Source organism: Lampris incognitus, chromosome 7, assembly GCF_029633865.1.
Source record: "Lampris incognitus isolate fLamInc1 chromosome 7, fLamInc1.hap2, whole genome shotgun sequence".
NCBI lineage: Eukaryota > Metazoa > Chordata > Actinopteri > Lampriformes > Lampridae > Lampris > Lampris incognitus.
In genome coordinates this window covers 53,065,370-53,086,291 of record NC_079217.1, presented here as the reverse complement: position 1 = coordinate 53,086,291, position 20,922 = coordinate 53,065,370, and the positions used below count along the sequence as shown (strand labels likewise).

At 44.3% G+C, this 20,922-nt stretch overlaps 1 protein-coding gene across 4 annotated transcripts in view; it reads right to left on the bottom strand.

Annotated features, from left to right (window-relative positions):
* Positions 1-20,922, bottom strand: part of LOC130115347 (arf-GAP with Rho-GAP domain, ANK repeat and PH domain-containing protein 1-like) — a 101,430-nt gene that overhangs the window by 55,636 nt on the left and 24,872 nt on the right. For all 4 annotated transcript variants that reach the window (XR_008810485.1, XM_056282960.1, XM_056282962.1 and 1 more), the window contains one exon: positions 7,727-7,908. Coding sequence is in view for 3 of the 4 variants with exons in the window: in XM_056282960.1 (XP_056138935.1) it covers positions 7,727-7,908 (182 nt within the window). In the remaining variant the exon portion in view is untranslated. The remainder of the gene's footprint in view (positions 1-7,726; positions 7,909-20,922) is intronic.

Below are 20,922 nucleotides of genomic sequence, written 5' to 3'. Positions count from 1 at the left end.
GGCAAACGTGCCCAAACAAGTTTAACCCCCCCCCCTTTTTTTTTTTTTTACTATTGTCAGTAAACTATCATGGTGACCAATAGCTTCCTTAACTCTGTTCAGCACTTCAATGTTGGTGACATGCACTGTGTATGGGATTGGCAGCATTCCTCTATATGCTTTAAGTTCAAAGGCTTGTATTTTTCCCCCCATAGCTTTTGTTAGGGTCCAGGATTCTGCACCATATAGAAGAGTTGCTATTATGATGGTGCGGAGCAGTTGTATTTTTGACTTCATTCCAAGGTTTTTATTTTTCCAGATCATGTCGAGCTTGGTCATTACGCTTGTTGCAATGGCAGTACTGCTCCTAATTTCTTTTTCCGATCTTCCGTCTTTGCTAATCACAGATCCGAGATATTTGAAAGACGTGACTTCTTCAAGTTTCTCGCTGCCAACAATGATTTCCGTGTTCTGCTCTTCAATCTCCCTCCTCGGGTGATCTTTTGTTGTCATGATTTTTCTTTTTTGAGTACTGATCAACATACCTCTGCCACCTTGTCCAGTCATCTGGTTATTTCAGCTAGTTCTTCCTTGTTGTTGGCAATTAGATCTATGTCATCTGCAAAGTGAAGGTTGATGATTTTTCTTCCACCAATTATGAGAGTTGGTTCAAAACCCTTCATAGCATTGGTGATGATCTCTTCAAGGAATACATTGAAAAGGCATGGTAATAGTGAACAACCTTATCTCACTCCTATTGTTGTAGTGAACCAGTCGCTTAGTGTGGTGTTCCCTAGCACTGCGCTTTTCAAATCTTTATAAAGCGCTTCAATAACTTGGACAAGGTGTTCGTTGATGTTATGTTTTCTCATGATTTTCCATAGAGCCTGTTGTCACACTCTTTCGAAGGCTTTCTTAAAATCAATAAAGTTGTGATGGACTTCTCACTGATGTTCTATAAATGTCTCACAAAGAACCCTCAAATTGAAGAACTGCTCAGTTGTGCTTCTTCCAGACCTGAAACCAGCTTGTTCTTCAGCAAGAATCAACTCAACTTGTGGTGCGATTCTCTTGAGAATGATCCTGAGCATTACCTTGCTCACATGGCTGATTAAACTATGAGTTCTGTAGCTGCTGCATAATTTCAGTTTCCTTTCTTTGGAAGTGGAATCGTACCAAAGTAGTCCACTGTGTAGGCCATTTATTCAGGCTATGAATTTTGTTGCACATACTAAGTAAGACGTCTATAACTTCGCCGCCGCCATTTTTGATTAGTTCCGCTGGTATATTGTCTGCTCCTGGTGCTTTGTCATTTTTCAGATGTTTGATGGCTTCTTTAACTTCGCATCTTAAGATGTGATCTCGGTCTTCTGCGCCTTTGTTCTCATCAACTATCAGTTGGTTGTATACTTCCTGCTTTTCATTGAGGTCACAATTGTAAAGATCACTGCAGTATTCCGCCCACCTTTTTTCAATCCCTTTTTTTGTCTGAGATCAGTTCTCCATTTGCGTCGTTAATAGCATATGTCTTTACGTTTTGTTCTGTAGTTAATTTCTTCACCATTTGGAAAGCCATTTTAGTGTTGTTGTGCCTCAGGTTTTTATCAATACTTGGACATTCTTGTTCAATCCATTCCTCATCTTTCTTCATTGCAGCTTTCACTTCGCTGTTACAGTTTCTGTATTCCTCCTTGCATTCTTCAGAGCTGTACTTCAGAGCCTTGGCTTTGCGTCTTCTGTCACATAGCTTCAAAGTTCTATGTTCAATCGATTGATGTTTCTTGGACTTCTTTTTAACTACTATTTCTAGCGCAGCTTTGTTTATTTCTTCCGAGAACTTTTCGGTCACTTCTTCAACATTGTCTAAGTTCTGGAGAGCAGCAAAACATCCTCCAATTATGGCTTGGAATTCGTTTCTAACATTTGCATTTTTTAGTTTTTCAAGGTCAGTTAATTCTACCATTCTTTTCTCTTTTCTGCTTTTTCAGCTTTATGCTGATGGTCACCATCACAAAATCGTGGTCGCTTCCTATATCAGCTTCAGGAAATTATCTTGTTTTATTTCTTACAATGTTTGATTGAAACCTTTTTGACATTAGTATGTAGACTATTTGGCTGTGGTTTATGCCGTCCGCTGAGTGTCATGTAGTTTTCCACGAGTTCCTGTGAGGGTGAAGCATGTTTGCCAGAACCAGTTGTTGTTCGCGTGCAAACTGTAGTAGTCTGAGACCTCTCTCATTAGTTTCTCCCACACCAATTTTCCCAGTGTTTCCTCTTCAGTTTATATGTCTCTCAGGGCCTACACTGCAAAAAAAGTAATTTCAAGAAAGTAAAAAAGCCTTGTTTCTGGTAAATCAGTCTTATTTTTGTCTAAAAAGAAAAATAATCTTGACAAGCATGTTTTGCATTAGAAAAGTAATCTCATTTTAAGAAAATACATCTACCTTAATCTTAATAAGATATTCCAGCTAATTTTGAGCTCATTTGAACCAGTAACAAGCTATAACAATGTTTTCCATAATATCCCAGAAGAGGAATAAGATTGTTTTCCTTATTTTAAGAGTAAGATCACTTACAAACTTCTCAATTTAAGAATCTTATGAAATGACAATTATAAAAGTTTGCTGATCTATTTTCATTCATTGCTAATGCTTTCAGACTGTCAGAACCTGCTGCTTCACATTTCACATATTAAGATAACAGTGGTCTGGTCTACGCAACACACACAGCACAATACAAATTATCATGCTCAACAAAAACTGCATGGCTCACAAACACATGACAAAAACCGAAATGACCCTCGACCCATAGACTGCATTCTGAGTCACAATGTAGCAATGCATGTGGTTCATGCAGTAGGATCCTGCAAGCATCATCATTATCACATATGAAAATATCAAAGGCTGTTATTACTTCAAGTAAACTATGTCTACTTATGGCACAAAGTTTCAGTTTGAGTCAGAGTTTAGCGCTCTTGCTCTGTTGCTCATACAGTCACTCCCTGTCTCTTGCAGTGTTTTCAGTTTAGGTCCTCTAAGGAGGCTTATTAAACAGCTGATTCGCTGTTGCAGCATTTCTTTAGATTCAGGTTATTTTGATACATGAGCTAGCTGGGGTAGTACTTATTTATCAGCTCATGTTGGTCAATAAGTAACAAGAAATTGCAATGCCAAAGTCAAAGATGCATATCTTCAAGAAACAATATTCACACATTCAGTCACACAGTTTGTCCACTAGAGAGAACCATATGAAACAGTGCGCCTTTTACAATACATTCAAGGCTCAGCGTTTTTGGTTTTTACTTTTCAAAGCCATCCAGCATGCCAAATTTCGCCAAAAGAGGACACTGTTACATAACCTCACACGAACAACTTTTGGATCTGTGGAAACATAAAATCCGGGTGAAAATCAGTTTAAACCGATCTGCTACTTTTAAAAAATCTGGGTATTTTTTGGTGAAAATTGGTAAAAACCAAAAACGAGGAGCCTTGGATACATCAGATGAGGCTTTGTGTAGTCCAATCACATCTCCAAGATAATATTTCGTAAGGACATATGTCATATCCTTGTGTGTAAAACTGTAATATGGAGTGAAATCTATAAGGTTATCGGCAGATATCAATTCATTTGCTTGTGCCACGTTTGGAATCTCTATTTTATATGCCATGTAATCTCTATCATAACAAATAGTATTGTGCTGCTGGAACTCAAAACAATAAAATGATAAATTAATTACAGAGATATTTCTCACAAGTCCAAATTCAGGTAAATTATTAGAATTAGCAGCACTCACAAGTAATGTCTTCTCCCGTATATACAATGCTCAAAAAAATAAAGGGAACACATAAGCAATGCAATGTAGCTCCAAGTCAATCACACTTTTGAGATATTAACCTGTCCAGTTAGGAAGCAACACTGATTTGTGAATCAATTTCACCTGTTGGTAAATTGTCTAATTTCCACCAGGTGGAAATTAGACAATTTGCAAGATAATCCCTATAAAAGGAATGGATTTGCAGGTGGTGGCCACAGACCATTTGCCTGTCCTCATCTTTTCTGGCCGATCTTTGGTTAGTTTTTCATTTTGCTAGTGCCCTCACCACCAGAGGTGGCATGAGGCGGTATCTGCAACCTACAGAAGTTGCTCAGGTAGTGCAGCTCATCCAGGATGGCACATCAATGCGTGCTGTGGCAAGAAGATTTGATGTGTCTCCCAGCACAGTGTCCAGAGCATGGAGGAGGTACCAGGAGACAGGCCAGTACACCAGGAGACGTGGAGGGGGCCGCAGGAGGCCAACAACCCCGCAGCAGGACCGCTATCTGGTCCTTTGTGCAAGGAGGAACAGGAGGAGCACTGCCGGAGCCCTACAAAACGACCTTCAACGGGCCACTAATGTGCAGGTTTCTGCTCAAACAGTGAGAAACAGAACGCATGAGGATGGTATGACGGCCCGACATCCACAATTGGGGCCTGTGCTCACAGCCCAACACCGTGCAGCCCGATTGACCTTCGCCAGAGAACATCCTGGTTGGCAGATTCGCCATTGGCGCCCTGTGCTCTTCACAGATGAGAGCAGGTTCACACTGAACACATGTGACAGACGTGATAGAGTCTGGAGACGCTGTGGAGAACGTTCTGCTGCCTGCAACATCCTCCAGCATGACCGGTTTGGCGGTGGGTCAGTGATGGTCTGAGGAGGCATATCCTTGGAAGGCCGCACAGACCTCTACGTGCTAGCCAGAGGTACCATGACTGCCATTAGGTACCGGGATGAGATCCTCAGACCCATTGTCAGACCATATGCTGGTGCAGTGGGCCCTGGGTTCCTGCTCATGCATGACAATGCTCGTCCTCATGTGGCCAGAGTGTGTCAGCAGTTCCTGTATGTCAAGGGCATTGATGCTATGGACTGGCCTGCACGTTCCCCAGACCTGAATCCAATCGAGCACCTCTGGGACGTCATGTCTCATACCATCCGCCAACATGAAACACCATGCGAATGAAAATGCACAATTGGGCCGTATCACTTATGTCCGTAGACTCGTCCAATTGTAGTGAGAAACACTCGCAGTCCACGATGTCCCTCCAAAGCTGCTGTGTCAAATCATCGCCCATCACTTCACAGTGCCTTGTGACGGAATCTCTTGATAACTGGAGAGCTTTGATTGAAGATATTATTTCTGATTTGTTTTTAAAGTCCCGAAACAACGAATCTGCTGCCTCAAGGAAGGCCTCTTTCATCATCTCTCCATCTTGGAAGGCTTTCTTATGCTTAATGATGGAGTGACTCACCTGTAAAGATGCTTCGGTGACTGCCTTTGCCTTTGAATAAGGCTGCGTGAAAAGTGACTGCTGGGCGATTAACTGCGATTTTAGTTCCCTCACCTTTCTCTTTCTCAGCTCGCTTTTCGGAGGGAAGTCATTGTCATAGTTTTTATGAACAGTTCGAAAGTGCCTCTCCACATTTCCTTTCTTTGGGATAGCAATGCTAGACTGACAGATGAGACAAACGCATTTGGAATAAGACATGGTGGAAAAAAAGTCCTCCTCCCATTCCACATGGAAATGGTACGTTTTCTGTTTCTTGCTAGATCCGGCTCCCCCACTCATTTTTGTTTTGTTTCACTTTTGTCCATTTGTCTGGTGGTTTTGGTGCACATTGCTCTGTAGTGTTTCCAAAGGGTAGGAGTTCAAACAGACTGGTCCTGGGTGTGTGTCGGGGGGGGGGGGGGTCTGTGCTGATTCCGCCCATCCATTTTTGAGCTCTAGAGGTGTATAAGTCCTGCAGGGTGGGCAGGGGAGCACCAATGATTTTTTTCTGCTGTCCCTACTGTTGGCTGCAGTTTGTTCCTCTCCTGTTTTGTGCTGCTCCGAACCAAACCGTGATGGATGTGCACAGGACAGATTGACTGCAGTGTGGAACTGGCTCAACAGCTCCTGTGGCAGACCAAACTTCCTCAACTGCTGCAGAAAGAACTTCCTCTACTGCGTCTTTATTAGAATGGAACTGATGTTGGTTTCCCACTTCAGATCTTTGGAAATAGCAGTTTCCAGAAACTTGTAGGCCTTCCCCGTTGACACTGGGCTGTTAGATATTGTGAGGGGGAGCAGTGCTGAAAGGTGTCTGAGGGTAATAGATGTAGTAATGGTATACTAACGCAGTATATCGCTTATGTAGTGTTACTACTGCATTATTGATTGAGACAAAAAAAAAACGTTTACAGCTTCATTTGTTTACCACCAAAAAAGCAGTGAGTCCTTGAATTGGCTATGACTGACGTGACTGTATCTGGGTTTATGCATGTCCCAATCCTAGAGGTTATGCCTCTAGACTGGAATGTGCTCTTTGTTTACTTGGCTGGTTAAGTTACAAAAGAGATGTAAGAGTTTAGACTCACATTCCCTAAAGCAATGCAGGACAGGTTGGGAGAAACAAGAAAAAAAAAAGCAAAGAAAAAAAAAACCTGATTTGTGAGATTTGTTAAATGAGAAGTCTGCGCATGTGCTGTGCACAGACTAGCGATAAGTTCAGCTGAGCAGAAATAAGAGAAGACAGTGACCCATTCATGTATATTGTGATTGTAACTGAGCTGAAGAGGTCAGTAGAATGTCAGTTTATTTGGGTTAAAAGTAAGATTTTTCATAACTGGTAAAGAGGCCGCCTGCCCACTAAGCACATGACTTTGTTATTCGATAAGGGCTACTGTAAATGGAGAGCAGTGGTGTTTGATAACACAGATGCTATCTGCAACACTACTGAAGGCAAACGGTTGTTTGAGGCTTCTCACAGAAAGACCCAAGACTGGATGCGGAGGACTGAGTGCCCTGGAAAATAAGGTCAAGCATGAGTATGAATTTGAACCAATTCGGTCTTAGGACTACAGCATGCACAACTGATTATATCACTCAAACCAGACATAGCTCTTCCTAAAGCACACTGTTGAAACTCTTAATGTCATTTTGTTTTTGTTTTTTCCACACAGTCAGTTTAGGGTGGACTTGATGACACGGAAGATTAATTTAAAGAGTTTGATGTGGAAAAGCCTGAACGATAATGCCCCCTTTACTGACAGAGAACGAAACAGCAAAATATATTCTCTCACTTGTGGGAAAAATACTACTGCTTGCTTGCATAAAGAAGTCCTACCATCCCATCACTGCCATATCATTCCTCCCCTATGCAGCTCACACCCCTTATAGTAAAACATGCACTGTTTGGTCATGATTTCCCAATCCCCAGCACGAGTTTTACACTGAGCAAATTCATTGATTGTGAAAGGCAGTTCCCATCTTGGGTAATTCAGTCGGATAGGACGATGATGATTTCCCCTGGCGTGAGATTGTGTGTACCAAAAAGTTTTTGTCAAGATCAAAAACTAACACGCAATGATAACTCAAAAAGAAGGCTGCCAGAGGATGTATGTCAACCTGGTCACAAGCTTTGTCACAAGACAACACAGATCGGGTTGTGTCTCTCACCCAGTCTGACCGGGCTCATATCGTGACTTGCACCTGGATGTTGCTAAAGTAAAAGATATCACCACTGTTTTATCTGCACTATGGCCACAGATGTTTACAAAGAGCAAAGAATTCAGCACATTGGGACACGTCCTATTTGCTTATGATGAAATAAGTTCAGTGGGAAAAAAACCCCAAAAAACAAACAGTTCTTTGGAACAAATGCAGCAGACTTTTAAAGCAATTTTACATGGATCCGATGACCATTTAGTGGCGTGTACAACTCACCGGTGTTGGGCGGGGGTTTGGGGACCCTTCTGGCAGGGAGAACAGGCTTCGCGATGGAGCGGGTCAACTGCTGTGCATTTTGCTGAGTGCTATCCGGCACTGGCGTTGTCCTGATGCGGGGTGGGACGAGTGGAGTTTGGTCCATCTGCACCTCATCGATGGCCGTCTCTCCCTGGGGAGGGCTGAGGGAGGGAGGAGTAGAGGGAAGGCGATCAGAGGAGGGATGGAGAGGAGAGGAGTCCTCAGTCTCCCCGGTAGAGGGAGCTCGGGTAAAAACCCCAAAGAGGCGGCTGATTCTATTCATTCCAGAGGAATGCCTTTCTCCATTCCTCCTTTTTCCAATGTCGTCACCTCCTCTCCATCATCTTAGCGCTAGTTAACTAACTGCATCGGCTTTAACTGCAAGTAGTTAGGAATGACAAAATCCGGGTTGTAGTCACAAAGCGGCTCAGAGCTTCGGGTTTCTGGCATCAGCTTTCTCAAAATCAGATGAAGAAGAAGAGGGAAAAAAGAAATTCCTTAATATTTCCAATGAAAACAGCTTCTTTTAACAAAGAATCCAAAAACCAGCTCCCTCACTAAAGTCGATGAAGGTTGTTACGATGACGTTACGCTTTCATAAATCTAAGCTGGCGTTGCCCATACTATTAAACTAACCGCCATACTACAACCGAGCGACAGGGCTCTGTATCAGCTGTGTTTTACTCTGAAGTCCTCATCTTCTAATGAAGTTTTAACGCTCATTCTAGAGACGCCGTGTGCTCCTCAAAGCTACGTAAATGTCAGATATCAGAGTCCTTTTGCGCCCCTTACTCTCTCACTCCCTCTTTTGCTCCACCTGTGACTCCATGTGGCAAGCCTAGACCTGCCTTGTGCGGGGAGATAAAATAACCATGTAAACACGACATACCTCTGGATCCCTCCAAAAGACACACACAGACACACTTGGTGCAGAGATGAAATGATTCACGCAAACCCAAATGTGACAATCCCCCAAAACGCTCACACAAGACAACACACGCACCTAATCTTACCAAGTATACAATGCACTAAGACAAAAATTTCGCAACTCGGCATAATGGCATCTATTTATATGCAATTAATGACTCAATTTCTCAGCAAAAACAATTCTCACTTCCTCATCTGTCAATCAAGTATCCACTCGTCACACAACTTAAGCCACTTTTTTGCAAGTCTACTACATATACACGATTGTGACCCCTTTGAAGAAATTATGTCACCGGCATACTCACATATACAAACATGAAATGTAATAAATCCCACATGTAACGGCAAAAACAGACGTGTAACACCGATGGGAACATCTACAGTGGACACACAGGCCTGCTTTCGATTTATCCATTGTTGAACTTCCCCTTTTCGCCCCTGCTTCAATCCATTTCCTTCTCTTTTGAGTCACAATCATGGCTGTTTAGATGGACAATGGCCCAGAGAGGAATGTGGTGTGCCGTAAACCACCCGGCTCAATACCCTTCTTTATCTCTTAAGAGATAAAAATACCAAATCCCAGACACACCAGCAAGTTCTACACAGCACGGCACTGACAAGATGTGTCTCTGACGATAACTATTTGCACATGCTTTTGAGAATTTATTTTATCCAATTTCGGAGCCAGATTTGGCCACGCAAGAAGTCCCGAAACGGCTAAGACAATAATAGGAAAGCATTTAGAAGATCTATTCAGTACAATATCAAATGACTGACAAGTTCTCCAGTCCTACCTGCACTGCCCTGCAGTAAAAAAGGTTTGGCCACAGATTGTCGTGTGTCAGCATATTTAGAGCCAGTTCTGAACAATTCAGTAAAGGCTGCGACCCAACTTATAAAACACCCACAGTCCAGCTAAATATACTTGACTGTTGCATGTATCCCTGGGCAGGAGGTCAAAAGCGAGCACTTCTCAGCTAGTGCCTGCAGTAGTTTTGGTCCCTGCTGTTCAGCAGCTGGCTCTTACAATAAATACACTAAACTAGGATTACGCTTTAACCATCGGATGCTGCCAAACACATGTCTTTTTGCTCAATGAGACAAATAAGAACCGTGGGAGAAAGCAATATGACACTGAACAATCACATCCAAAAAAAGATTTGAAGGGCGTCCGGGTGGCGTAGCGGTCTATTCCGTTGCCTACCAACACAGGGATCGCCGGTTCGAATCCCCATGTTCCCTCTGCTTGATCGGGCATCCCTACAGACACAATTGGCTGTGTCTGCGGGTGGGGAGCCGGATGTGGGTATGTGTCCTGGTCACTGCACTAGCGCCTCCTCTGGTCGGTCGGGGCGCCTGTTCCGGGGGGAGGGGGAACTGGGGGGGAATAGCGTGAACCTCCCACGTGCTACGTCCCCCTGGTGAAACTCCTCACTGTCAGGTGAAAAGAAGCGGCTGGTGACTCCACATGTATCGGAGGAGCCATGTGGTAGTCTGCAGCCCTCCCCGGATCGGCAGAGAGGGTGGAGCAGCGAAGAGTGGGGCAATTGGCCAAGTACAATTGGGGAGGAAAAATGGGGGAAAAGGCAAAAAATATATAAAAAAGATTTGATATTCAACAGTCCACATTATTTTCTCATAGGTCCCCACATGACATCTTTGGATTTCATGGCAAGTAACAAATTCCACACTGACTACGTTTAAGTCCCTTTGCTATAGCTAAACACTTTTTTGCTCTTTGATAACACACTTTTGACTGTACACAACTTTCACGAGTAAGGGAATCTGACCCGTTGACACAGTTCCTCCCTTTTCCCTAGCAGAGTGCAATGAGGACTACAACCTAGCTACCCCATCTAACCAGTTCTTACCCCTGCCAGCCGTCAAACATAATGTTGTTGAAGAAACGGGGACCCTTCCTCTCTGCTCACACACAAACTCTTAAAATGCACATGCATAATTCATCCATCCATCTATCCATCCATTATCCAAACCGCTTATCCTGCTCTCAGGTTCGTGGGGATGCTGCAGGCTATCCCAGCAGTCGTCGAGCGGCAGGCGGGGAGACACCGTGGACAGGCCGCCCGTCCATCACAGGGCCGACACATTCACACCTAGGGACAATCTAGTATGGCCGATTCACCTAACCTGCACGTCTTTGGACTGTAGGAGTAAATCAGAGCACCCGGAAACCCACCCAGACACGGGGAGAACATGCAAACTCCACGCAGAGGACAACCCCCAAGGTTGGACAACCCCGGGACTCGAACCCAGGACCTTCTTGCTGTGAGGTGACTGTGCTAACCACTGCGCCGCCCAAATTCCTAATTCAGTGGTTTCCATTTTAAAAGAACACACACACACACACACACACACACACACACACACACACACACACACGCAAATATTATCAATGGCTCTGTGTAACTCAAACACCTATACACTAGTTTTGACAACCGCGCATGTATTTGACAGTCACATGTTTGCATACACAACCAGTTATTAATACATCTATTGCTACAGACCATCAAAAAAACAAAACAAAAACCAAAACCATAATTTATCTGTTGCAATGAAAGCAGTTTATATTGGTGGGGAGAGTTTTTCTAGAGACATGCAAATAAACACAACAAAATCTAGCCTCAACAGACTGAGTGAACCTACTGACCTCAAATGTGAGTGGATGTTTGTGTGTTTGTTATCTTGATGACATCCAGCTCTTAATTTCCATCAAATCGACACTACATCACCACAACATACCCAACTCTGACCAACTGCCTCACTGAAATCAAATCATGGCTGTGAGCCAACTTCCTCAAACTACATTGTGATAAATCTGACATGATCATCACTGGTCCCAAATCCCTTACTGAAACCGCCTACAACTCCTACCTTGCCATCAATAACGCCACTCTGTCTCCCTCCCCACACACTCACAACCTTGGAATCAGTTTTCATGGTGGTTAGCACCGTCACCTCACAGCAAGAAGGTCCTGGGTCCGAACCCTGGGATTGTCCAACCATGGGGTCACCCCAGGTCATCCTCTGTGTGGAGTTTGCATGTTCTCCCTGTGTCTGCGGTGGGTTTCTTTGGGTGCTCTGGTTTCTCCCACCATCAAAAAAGACGTGCATGTTAGGGTTAATACTCTTGTCTGTGCCCCTGACCGAGGCATGGCAAGACAAACTGGAGTTGGTCCCTGGGTGCTGCACCAAAGTATCTAAAAAAAAAAAAACTTTTTGACAGCATCCTCTACTTTGAACACCATGTCAATCAAAACTGCCTTTGTCCGCCTAAAAAAAACATAGCTCACTCCATCCATCACTCTCCCTCTCTGCTGTTGAAACCTTGATCCATGCCTTCATCACATCTAGATGGGTTTTTTTTAAAGATTATTTTTTGGCATTTTCCACATTTATTAGATACTGATAGTCAAGAGAGACCGGAAAGGCAGGGGAGAGAGGGGGATGACATGCAGCAAAGGGCCTGAACTGGATTCGAACCCAGGTCGTTGCGGTAAGGACTCAGCCTTATGTGGTACGCGCTTTACTAGGTGAGCCACCGGGGCGCCCCATCACACCCAGGATCGACTACTGCAACAGGATTCTCTACGGCTCACCCCCCAAAGTCCTAAACAAGCTCCAGTACATCCCGAACTCTGCTGCTCACCTGCTCACCCACTCCCATGACCACATCACCCCCCTCCTCCAGAACCTCCACTGGCTCCCTGCTCCACGACGGATCCAATTCGAAGTCCTTCTCCTCACTCACAAAGCCCTCAATAACCAGGCCCCCTCCTACCTCACCGACCTGCTGCACTACCATACTCCTTCCTGCAGCCTTCACTCCTCCAACGCCAACCTGCTGTCTCCACCCCACAGGACCAAGCACCTGACCTGGGGCAACACATCAGAGACTGCACCGATCTGTCCGCATTCACATCATTAATCAATACTCACTGCTTCAGAATGGATTTTAATGTGCAATTAATGTTGTGTGTTTAATGTTTTTGATGTGTTGCTTTTGTTTTTTTAATCTTATTTAAAGCGTCCTTAAATAATATACAAATAAAACGAATTATTATTATTATTCACAAGCTGCAGTCGATATTCCATTAAAAATCATATCAGCACTGTCGACTCGCGACCTAGTAACACGTACAGAAAAATAAAATAAATGAAGATAATGCCAAAAAAAAAAGAGCCATCAGATTGCCGTATTAGCATGATTTCACAGGAGCAGGTGAACCGATCACAAGGACTATATCCACGACTTGTTAACAGCAGGCTTTTGTCTGAGGCGACAGATTGATTTGTAAACCTGTAAGGGTATATTTAAAAATGTCGGGTAAATGGACCACCCTAGAAATAAAACGGCTTGGCTCAGTCGGCGTAGGGGATGAGAGCAATAGTTAGCTGTGCGGCACAGAGTCATATGAAAAATCGAGAATGCCGAAATTCCAGATAAATAGTAATAATTAAAAAAAAAAGATGTCCTTGAGATGCCGTAGTTTACAATATAAAAGGCATCCTCCACAGCACGGTGTGCCAGTGGTCAGCACTGTTGCCTCACAGCAGGAAGGTCCTGGGTTCGAACCCCAGGCCAACCCAGGTCCTTTCTGTGTGGAGTTTGCATGTTCTCCCCGTGTCTGCGTGGGTTTCCTCCAGGTGCTCCGGTTTCCTCCCACCGTCAAAAACACACACGTTAGGGTTAATATGCCTGTCTGTGCCCCTGAGCAAGGCAATAGAAAGAAGAACTGGAGTTGGTCCCCGGGTGCTGCAGCTGCTCCTACACAACAGGATGGGTTAAATGCAGAGAACAAATTCGTTCTATGTAGTATGTACAATGGCAAATAGCGTATTCTATTCTACACTATTCTACGAGACAGAAGGCGCCGTCACATCATGTGTGAAGAAATGCCATCAGTAAATCTTACAGGTGGAAGCTGTATGTGTGATCAGGGACAACCACCCAGCGTTGCCGGATAGGTCTTTCTGACAACCGGATGTGGGTATGTGTCCTGGTTGCTGCACTAGTGCATCCTCTGGTCGGTCATGGCGCCTGTTTGTGGGGGGAGGGGGAACTGGGGGGAATAGCGTGATCCTCCCATGTGCTACATCCCCCTGGCGAAACTCCCCACTGTCAGGTGAAAAGAAGCGGCTGGCGACTCCAGGTGTATCGGAGGAGGCATGTGGTAGTCTGCAGCCCTCCCCGGATCGGCAGAGGGGGTGGAGAAGCGACCAGGGCAGCTCGAAAGAGTGGGGTAACTGGCCAAATGCAATTGGGGAGAGAAAAAAAAGGGGGGGGGATAAAAACCTGATTCAACCAAACCAACTTCACACACTTGTCCCTGCTTCCGAAGAGACAACATCAGACTGTGCCGTCATAAATCTCCATAAACCTGGCTCCGAGTGGCCGAGTTGGCTACCAAACGGCAACAAAATGGGACCAGCAGCAAAACTGAGTCTTTAAAGTAATCTTGCTTACGTTTCCATTTTCATTCTACTTTAGACTTTACCTCTCTATAGGCTGAACCAACTCACTGATTTTATTCCATTCCCAACCTCCATCCTTGCCAAGGTCAACACCGCCAGCCTCTTTTGCATCACAATTTGCCTGTCCAAAGGGACTGCCTTAGCAAGTACCTGATAACAAAACAGTTTCTTTCTACCGGCGGGAAAGCGAGCGTCCATCCTGCCAATAAATCTCACAGTCAGCGGCAGATAACACATTCAGACAGGAGTTTCCCAAACAACAAAGAACTACACACCAAAACGACCGCCTTCCTTGTTTGAATCACCGACACAAAGCAGAATGGAGGGGTAGACGCTTAGTACGAGAGAGAAAGACAACGGAGGGCAGAAAAGAGTAGGAGGAGAGATAAAAGCTCCTATTTCCTCCTACCTGTCCCAACGTGCTCCTGAGGACTGCTCCCGCACGGAGGAACGACAAGCGCACAAACCAGCACGGCAAATGGAGAGGCAGAGCAACGAAGAGGAAACGAATGCCTGACTGGGGGGGGGGGGGGGGGGGAGAGAGAGGAGGAGGCAACAAAGTGCACAAAGAAACCGAGAGGGCCCACAGACGTGTGTGTGTGTGTGTGCGTGTTTATGCACAATGCAGGTTAGTTTCTGGTAACTTGTGGTAACTTGTCACCTTCTTCGTCCCTTTTTTCTTTGTCCTTTCTGTTGTCTTCCTGTGTCACGCAAGACACTTCTGAATTTACAGCCAAACGAGGAGCGACACGTTCGTACAACTTTCCCCACTCTTCATTCATCGATTTGTTGCTTCCCCAATTTCAACAGCCGGTTTCCCAACACAGCAGAGTGTGACAGGGTGAGACTGCAAATGTGTTCACCATAACAGAACCTGCCGCAGTGCTGCCCTTTACAGCTACTTTTCCTCTGTCGGTATCACCACGTACACACACACACACACACACACACACACACAGCTACAGTTACAACAATGTGAAAACAAGATTGTTTTCATACAACCACTTTTTTCAGCGAGCCCAAATATCCGAGCCCAAATAGCGTGCATAAAACTATTCTCTCGTCAGTTCATATCGAACCATAAAAACAAAAATGGAAATGGAAAAAAAAGAATACTCCTGAAAATAAAAAGCGAAACTTTCAATGGCAGACCTTTGAGAAAACCACAGCACCCACACGCAAACACAAAATCGTTTTCACAAACAATCTTCATAAACGTCAGCCAGCCAGGTGTGCCATTGCAAGGCCTTCGAAATGAGGGTCAGACCGGGCTTAACAGACGCGTGTTACAGTGGGCTGGTAAGCAGTCAGCGAGGCTGATCTAGACTAACAAATTCTGCTGTGGATCCAGTTTTACCTACTATGCAGTTCCAGGAAGTCTTAAAATAGCCATACTGCTTTTCTTTCTATTGTAGCTCACCGCTCGAAACTACACAGGTTGCATTATGCAATCTTGTCCAATAGATGGCAGCCTCGTCCATAAATCTTGCCTATAAATCCATGTAGATTGTTTTCAATCTCCTGCAGGGACCTGATGCATCCCATTACAAAAAAAACAAAAACCTTTCAAATGAGATTGTTGGTTGATTCTCATCAAACGAATTCTGCTTATCACACATGTACTGACCACTGGCAACGGTTTCAACATCAGGGCAACACCCTCACACATTCACAGAAGTGTGAGAGAGAAACCCACTGGAACTTGCAACATCTTAAGTAGCCCCTGCAGCTTCTGCATGTAGCAAAGCATCTCTGATGTTTATTTCACTGGTGCCCATTTATGAAAAGGATTGTAGATGTTCATCTGATTTATGATCCGCATATTACATTGAGTTACAGTGTGTCTTTGTGGATTTAGAGAAAGCCTACGACAGGGTGCCGAGAGAGGAGGTGTGGTATTGTATGAGGGAGTCGGGAATTGCAGAGAAGTATGTAGGAGTGGTGCAGGATATGTATGAGGGAAGTTGACAATGGTGAGGTGTGCAGTTGGAATGACGGATGGGTTCAAGGTGGAGGTGGGATTACATCAAGGATCGGCTCTGAGCCCTTTCTTGTTCGCAATGGTGATGGACAGGTTGATGGATGAGATCAGGCAGGAGTCTCCGTGGACTATGATGTTTGCAGATGAAATTGCGATCTGTAGAGAGAGTAGGTTGCAGGTGGAGAGCCTGGAGAGGTGGAGGTATGCACTGGAGAGAAGAGGAATGAAAGTCAGTAGGAGGAAGACGGAATACACATGTGTGAATGAGAAGGAGGACAGCAGAATAGTGAGGATGCAAGGAGTAGAGGTGATGAAGGCGTATGAGTTTAAACGGGGAGTGCAGAAGAGAGGTGAAGAAGAAAGTGCAGGTAGGGTGGAGGTTGGTGGAGAAGTGTGTCAGAAGTGATTTGCGACAGAAGGGTACCAGCAAGAGTTAAAGGGAAGTTTTACAAGATGGTTGTGAGACCAGCTGTGTTATATGGTCTGGAGACAGTGGCACTGATGAAAAGACAGGAGGTGGAGCTGGAGGTGGCAGAGTTGAAGATGCTAAACTTTTCATTGGGGGTGACGAAGAAGGACAGGATTAGGAACGATTATATTAGAGGGACAGCTCAGGTTGGACAGTTTTGAAACAAAGCAAGAGAGACAAGATTGAGATGGCTTGGACATGTGTGGAGGAGAGATGCTGGGTATATTGGGAGAAGGATGCTGAATATGGAGCTGCCAGACCGGAGGAAAAGATGAAGGCCAAAGAGGAGGCTTATGGATTTGGTGAGGGAGGCCATGCAGGTGGCTGGTGTGACAGAGGAAGATGCAGAAGACAGGAAGAAATGGGAACGGATGATCTGCTGTGGCGACCCCTAACGGGAGCCACTGAAAGTAGTAGTAGTAGTAGATTGTTGATGCTCATCTAAGAACAGACATACGAGTACATTTAGCTTTAGCTCATTTTCTCCCTAAACTTCCACATGTTATGTATAGTTTTGGAAATTACTGAAATTCAATATATACACGTTCCCATTGAAAGCCAGCAGTCTGATGTTTATCATATCTTAAGGCCAAACCAGCATGTGTAATTAGCTACAGCTTTGCTTAAAGTCATTTATTTGGTAAAGACGTGAAATGAAAACTGGCTTGTTTTTTTTTTTTACCTTATCTTGTTTCTCCAATCATATTATGCACCTATTCCTCAACTTATACCAAATAATTTTTTTCACAAAAATGTCCTTTTTTTAATCTAATTAATATCAAAATCTATTCACCTCAGCTTCCCCTAAAACAGTCAAGTATTTGTGATTGTGTTGACAAGTCAGCGGGAGCGGGCGAGAACCGTCCCAACCAATAATATCAGGAAATGTTTTGCACCGCTCCTACAAATCCTGAAGGCTCAAATCACATCGGTCTATGCATGTTGTCCTGCCATAACATCCTGTTTTACTTGGAAACGGGTCACATTACAGAAGAAAGTCACACTCGGAATCAAGGATGGGGGAAGTGGGGGGCTGAGTGAGCCGCGGGAGCCCCGGCTCCTGGTATTATTTAAACACAACAGTTTAAACATAACAAGTTTAGAATTTTTTTTTACTACTGCGATCATTCGGCTGTAGTAAAGGCCTACATGTGTGCATGTCAGGGTTTTGTTTTTCTTTCGTTTTTGGATGTTTTATTCATTGATTTGGGGTCAACTGTTCAAAGTAACCGGAAGTGCAGAAGAGAAGTGAAGAAGAGAGCACAGGCAGGGTGGAGTGGGTGGAGAAGAGTGTGAGGAGTGATTTGTGACAGAAGGCTACCAGCAAGAGTTAAAGGGAAGGTTCACAAGATGGTTGTGAGACCAGCTATGTTATATGGTTTGGAGACAGTGAGACTTATGAAAAGACAGGAGGTGGAGCTGGAGGTGGCAGAGTTGAAGATGCTAAGATTTTCATTGGAAGTGATGAAGAAGGGCAGGATTAGGAGCAAGTATATTAGAGGGACAGCTCAGGTTGGACGGTTTGGAGACAAAGCAAGAGAGGCAAGATTGAGATGGCTTGGCCATGTGTGGAGGAGAGATGCTGGGTATATTTGGAGAAGGATGCTGAATATGGAGCTGCCAGGGGAGAGGAAAAGAGGAAGGCCAAAGAGGAGGTCTATGAATGTGGTGAGGGAGGACATGCAGGTGGCTGGTGTGACAGAGGAAGATGAGGACAGGAAGAGCTGTCTCACTATGCCCTGAAGAAGGCCAGAGCCGCTATGCGTGGGCATTTTTAGGTCCTTTTTGGATATGTCCAAGTTCCAATAAAGACATTTTGATTACACGGAGTGCCTTGGTCAGAGAGATTTGTTCTCTTTTTCTCATCTGAAACTACTAAACTTGGACCAAAGAGCACCCAACAAAAAATATATTACTTAACTACAGAGAGGACTGAGCACGCCACTAACTCCAAACACATGCAGAAAAAGAAGATTCACTGATTTTCAAATTATCTTATCCTGGGGGTGCCCCACTGGCTCACCTGGTAGAGTGCATACCACATAAGGCTGAGTCCTTACCGCGGCGGCCCGGGTTCGAATCTGGCCCGGGCCCTTTGCTGCATGTCATTCCCTCTCTCTCCCCTGCCTTTGCCGTCTCTCTCGACTATCGGTATCTAATAAAATCATCTTTAAAAAACAGAAAAGAAAAAAATAACCTTATCCTATAGAATTTGACTTTGGCAAAAGGCTCAGATTTCGTCAAGAGATCCATCAAATCAAAACCTCTCTCTGTCTCAGTGTGGAACTAGACCGCCTACCACTTCAGCAATTGTAAGACTTCAGTTTATTGAGCTGAAAGACATTTCCGATTCAGATTCAGACAACTTTACTTATCCCAGAGGGGCAATTCAGTTCCACAATCTACCCAGACCATACACAAACTCACAGACGAGCGGCAACCAGCAGTATGCCAGAGACAACAGACAGATCCGTACGTGGGCAAGAGATGCACACTGCTGTTGTTGCTGTTTTTACTATTGAGCTGGAGACCATTTCCTCTGGCAAATCCCCAAATAATTCTTACAATTCTAATCATTCGCACACTGCTTAGCCCTACATTTTATTTATCGTATTATAATGTGTGAGCTTGCCTGGGTTTCCTCATTTCCACTTCACTTGGTTGGTGTGCATTGTGTAATGGTATAACTGTTCCTCATGCAGCTTAATGTGGCTTTCTGGTGCACCACTCAAAGAACTATGAAAATAGATGTCTTTTGTGCCTGGGGTGATTTGCATGGGTTTCCTTAAGGTTCAGCTTGTGACCAATGGACAAAATAAAGGCCGTTTTGCATGACTAATATTACCATGTATGGGCCCACTTTAGCCGTGATTTTGTCAGTAAACATTCTGTAAAGGTTAATTGTTGTTAAGTAGAGATAAGTTTTCCAGTCTATTCAGTTTAATTTTAGAAAAAAAAAAACAGTATTTAGTATGACATAAAGCCACTGAAAGTTTCAGCGTCCCCGGCTCAAAATGCCTCTGGCGTTCTTGCTCTGAATGCCGTTTCATGTCATCTTTAAAATCTCTCATCACACGCGTCAGGTTGACTCACTTTAACCGGCTGGTAACACAACTAATCTCCCTCCAGTTCTTAACAGATGTTCGGCTCCTCAGCAATTTATTTTGGCTAAGCATATTTATCTTTATTTTTGGAGGCAGGGGTTGGGGGACGGAGGCAAAAATATTGAGAGTGCTCAAGCTTCTTCGCACCCACACAGCTTGCACCTACTGATACATTCATCAGTAGCTGCAGTTACATGGACAATTTCTTCAACCCGACTGAAATCATTCGGATAGAGTCCAACTTACCCGTTTACATGGATGCTAAATAAAGTGATAAGATAAGATGTGAGTTTACATGCCCCAAAGCTTTTAATCAGAATATACTTCTTTTTTTTTTTTACATGCGTAAAGTGGTTCCACCCGCTGTGAAGTGTCTAATCTGCCAGAAATATAACAGAAGAAGAATCCAAAGGAATTGAATCAAGTGCAACTGGACTTGGTTATATATCCGTGAAGACGTTTCGCCTCTCATTCAAGAGGCTTCATCAGTTCGTGCCTTTCTGACTGGACTAGCTTGGTCCAGTCACGTTTCGCCTCTTGGATGAGAGGCGAAACGTCTTCACGGATATATAACCAAGTCCAGTTGCACCTGATTCAATTCCTTTGGATAACTATGACCTGGATGAATGAGAACATTCACAGACAACAGAAGAAGAAGTGGTTCCGCCTGTTAATACAATTTTCAAGATGGATCCACATCATGCCCTGGGAACAACAGTTACGTTTCTGCTGTTCTTTCTTATTAAGCAGCAATCTCAGCAGCACACACTTCCCCTGCAATCTTCAAACCGGGGAAGAGTGCAAGAGGACCTCTACAGCTAATCAAGAACAGTAAACTTGGTGGCCCCTTCCTCTGCCAAAGTCCAGGAGCCAGTGGGTGAGAGCCTGAAGCAAAGAGTGGGGGGGGGGGGGTTGTTCTCACCAAGTTTATCGATCAGGAACGGAAGCAAAATTTCCAAATGACACAACGGTCATTCATGAAATTATGCACGTTCATGGATGGGTATATGGTCCCAGAGGAAGTGACCCGAAAGTACTCCAGTTCCACTTATGCGAATCACAATCGTACTCTACAAATTAGGGAGCTGTGCATGTTGCCCCCACCAGGGCGGCAAACATGCGGCAAAATAATATATTTGTTCCAAACAGAGAGAAATGAACGGATTAGGCATTTACGTGGTTATTACGCGCTAATATTTTC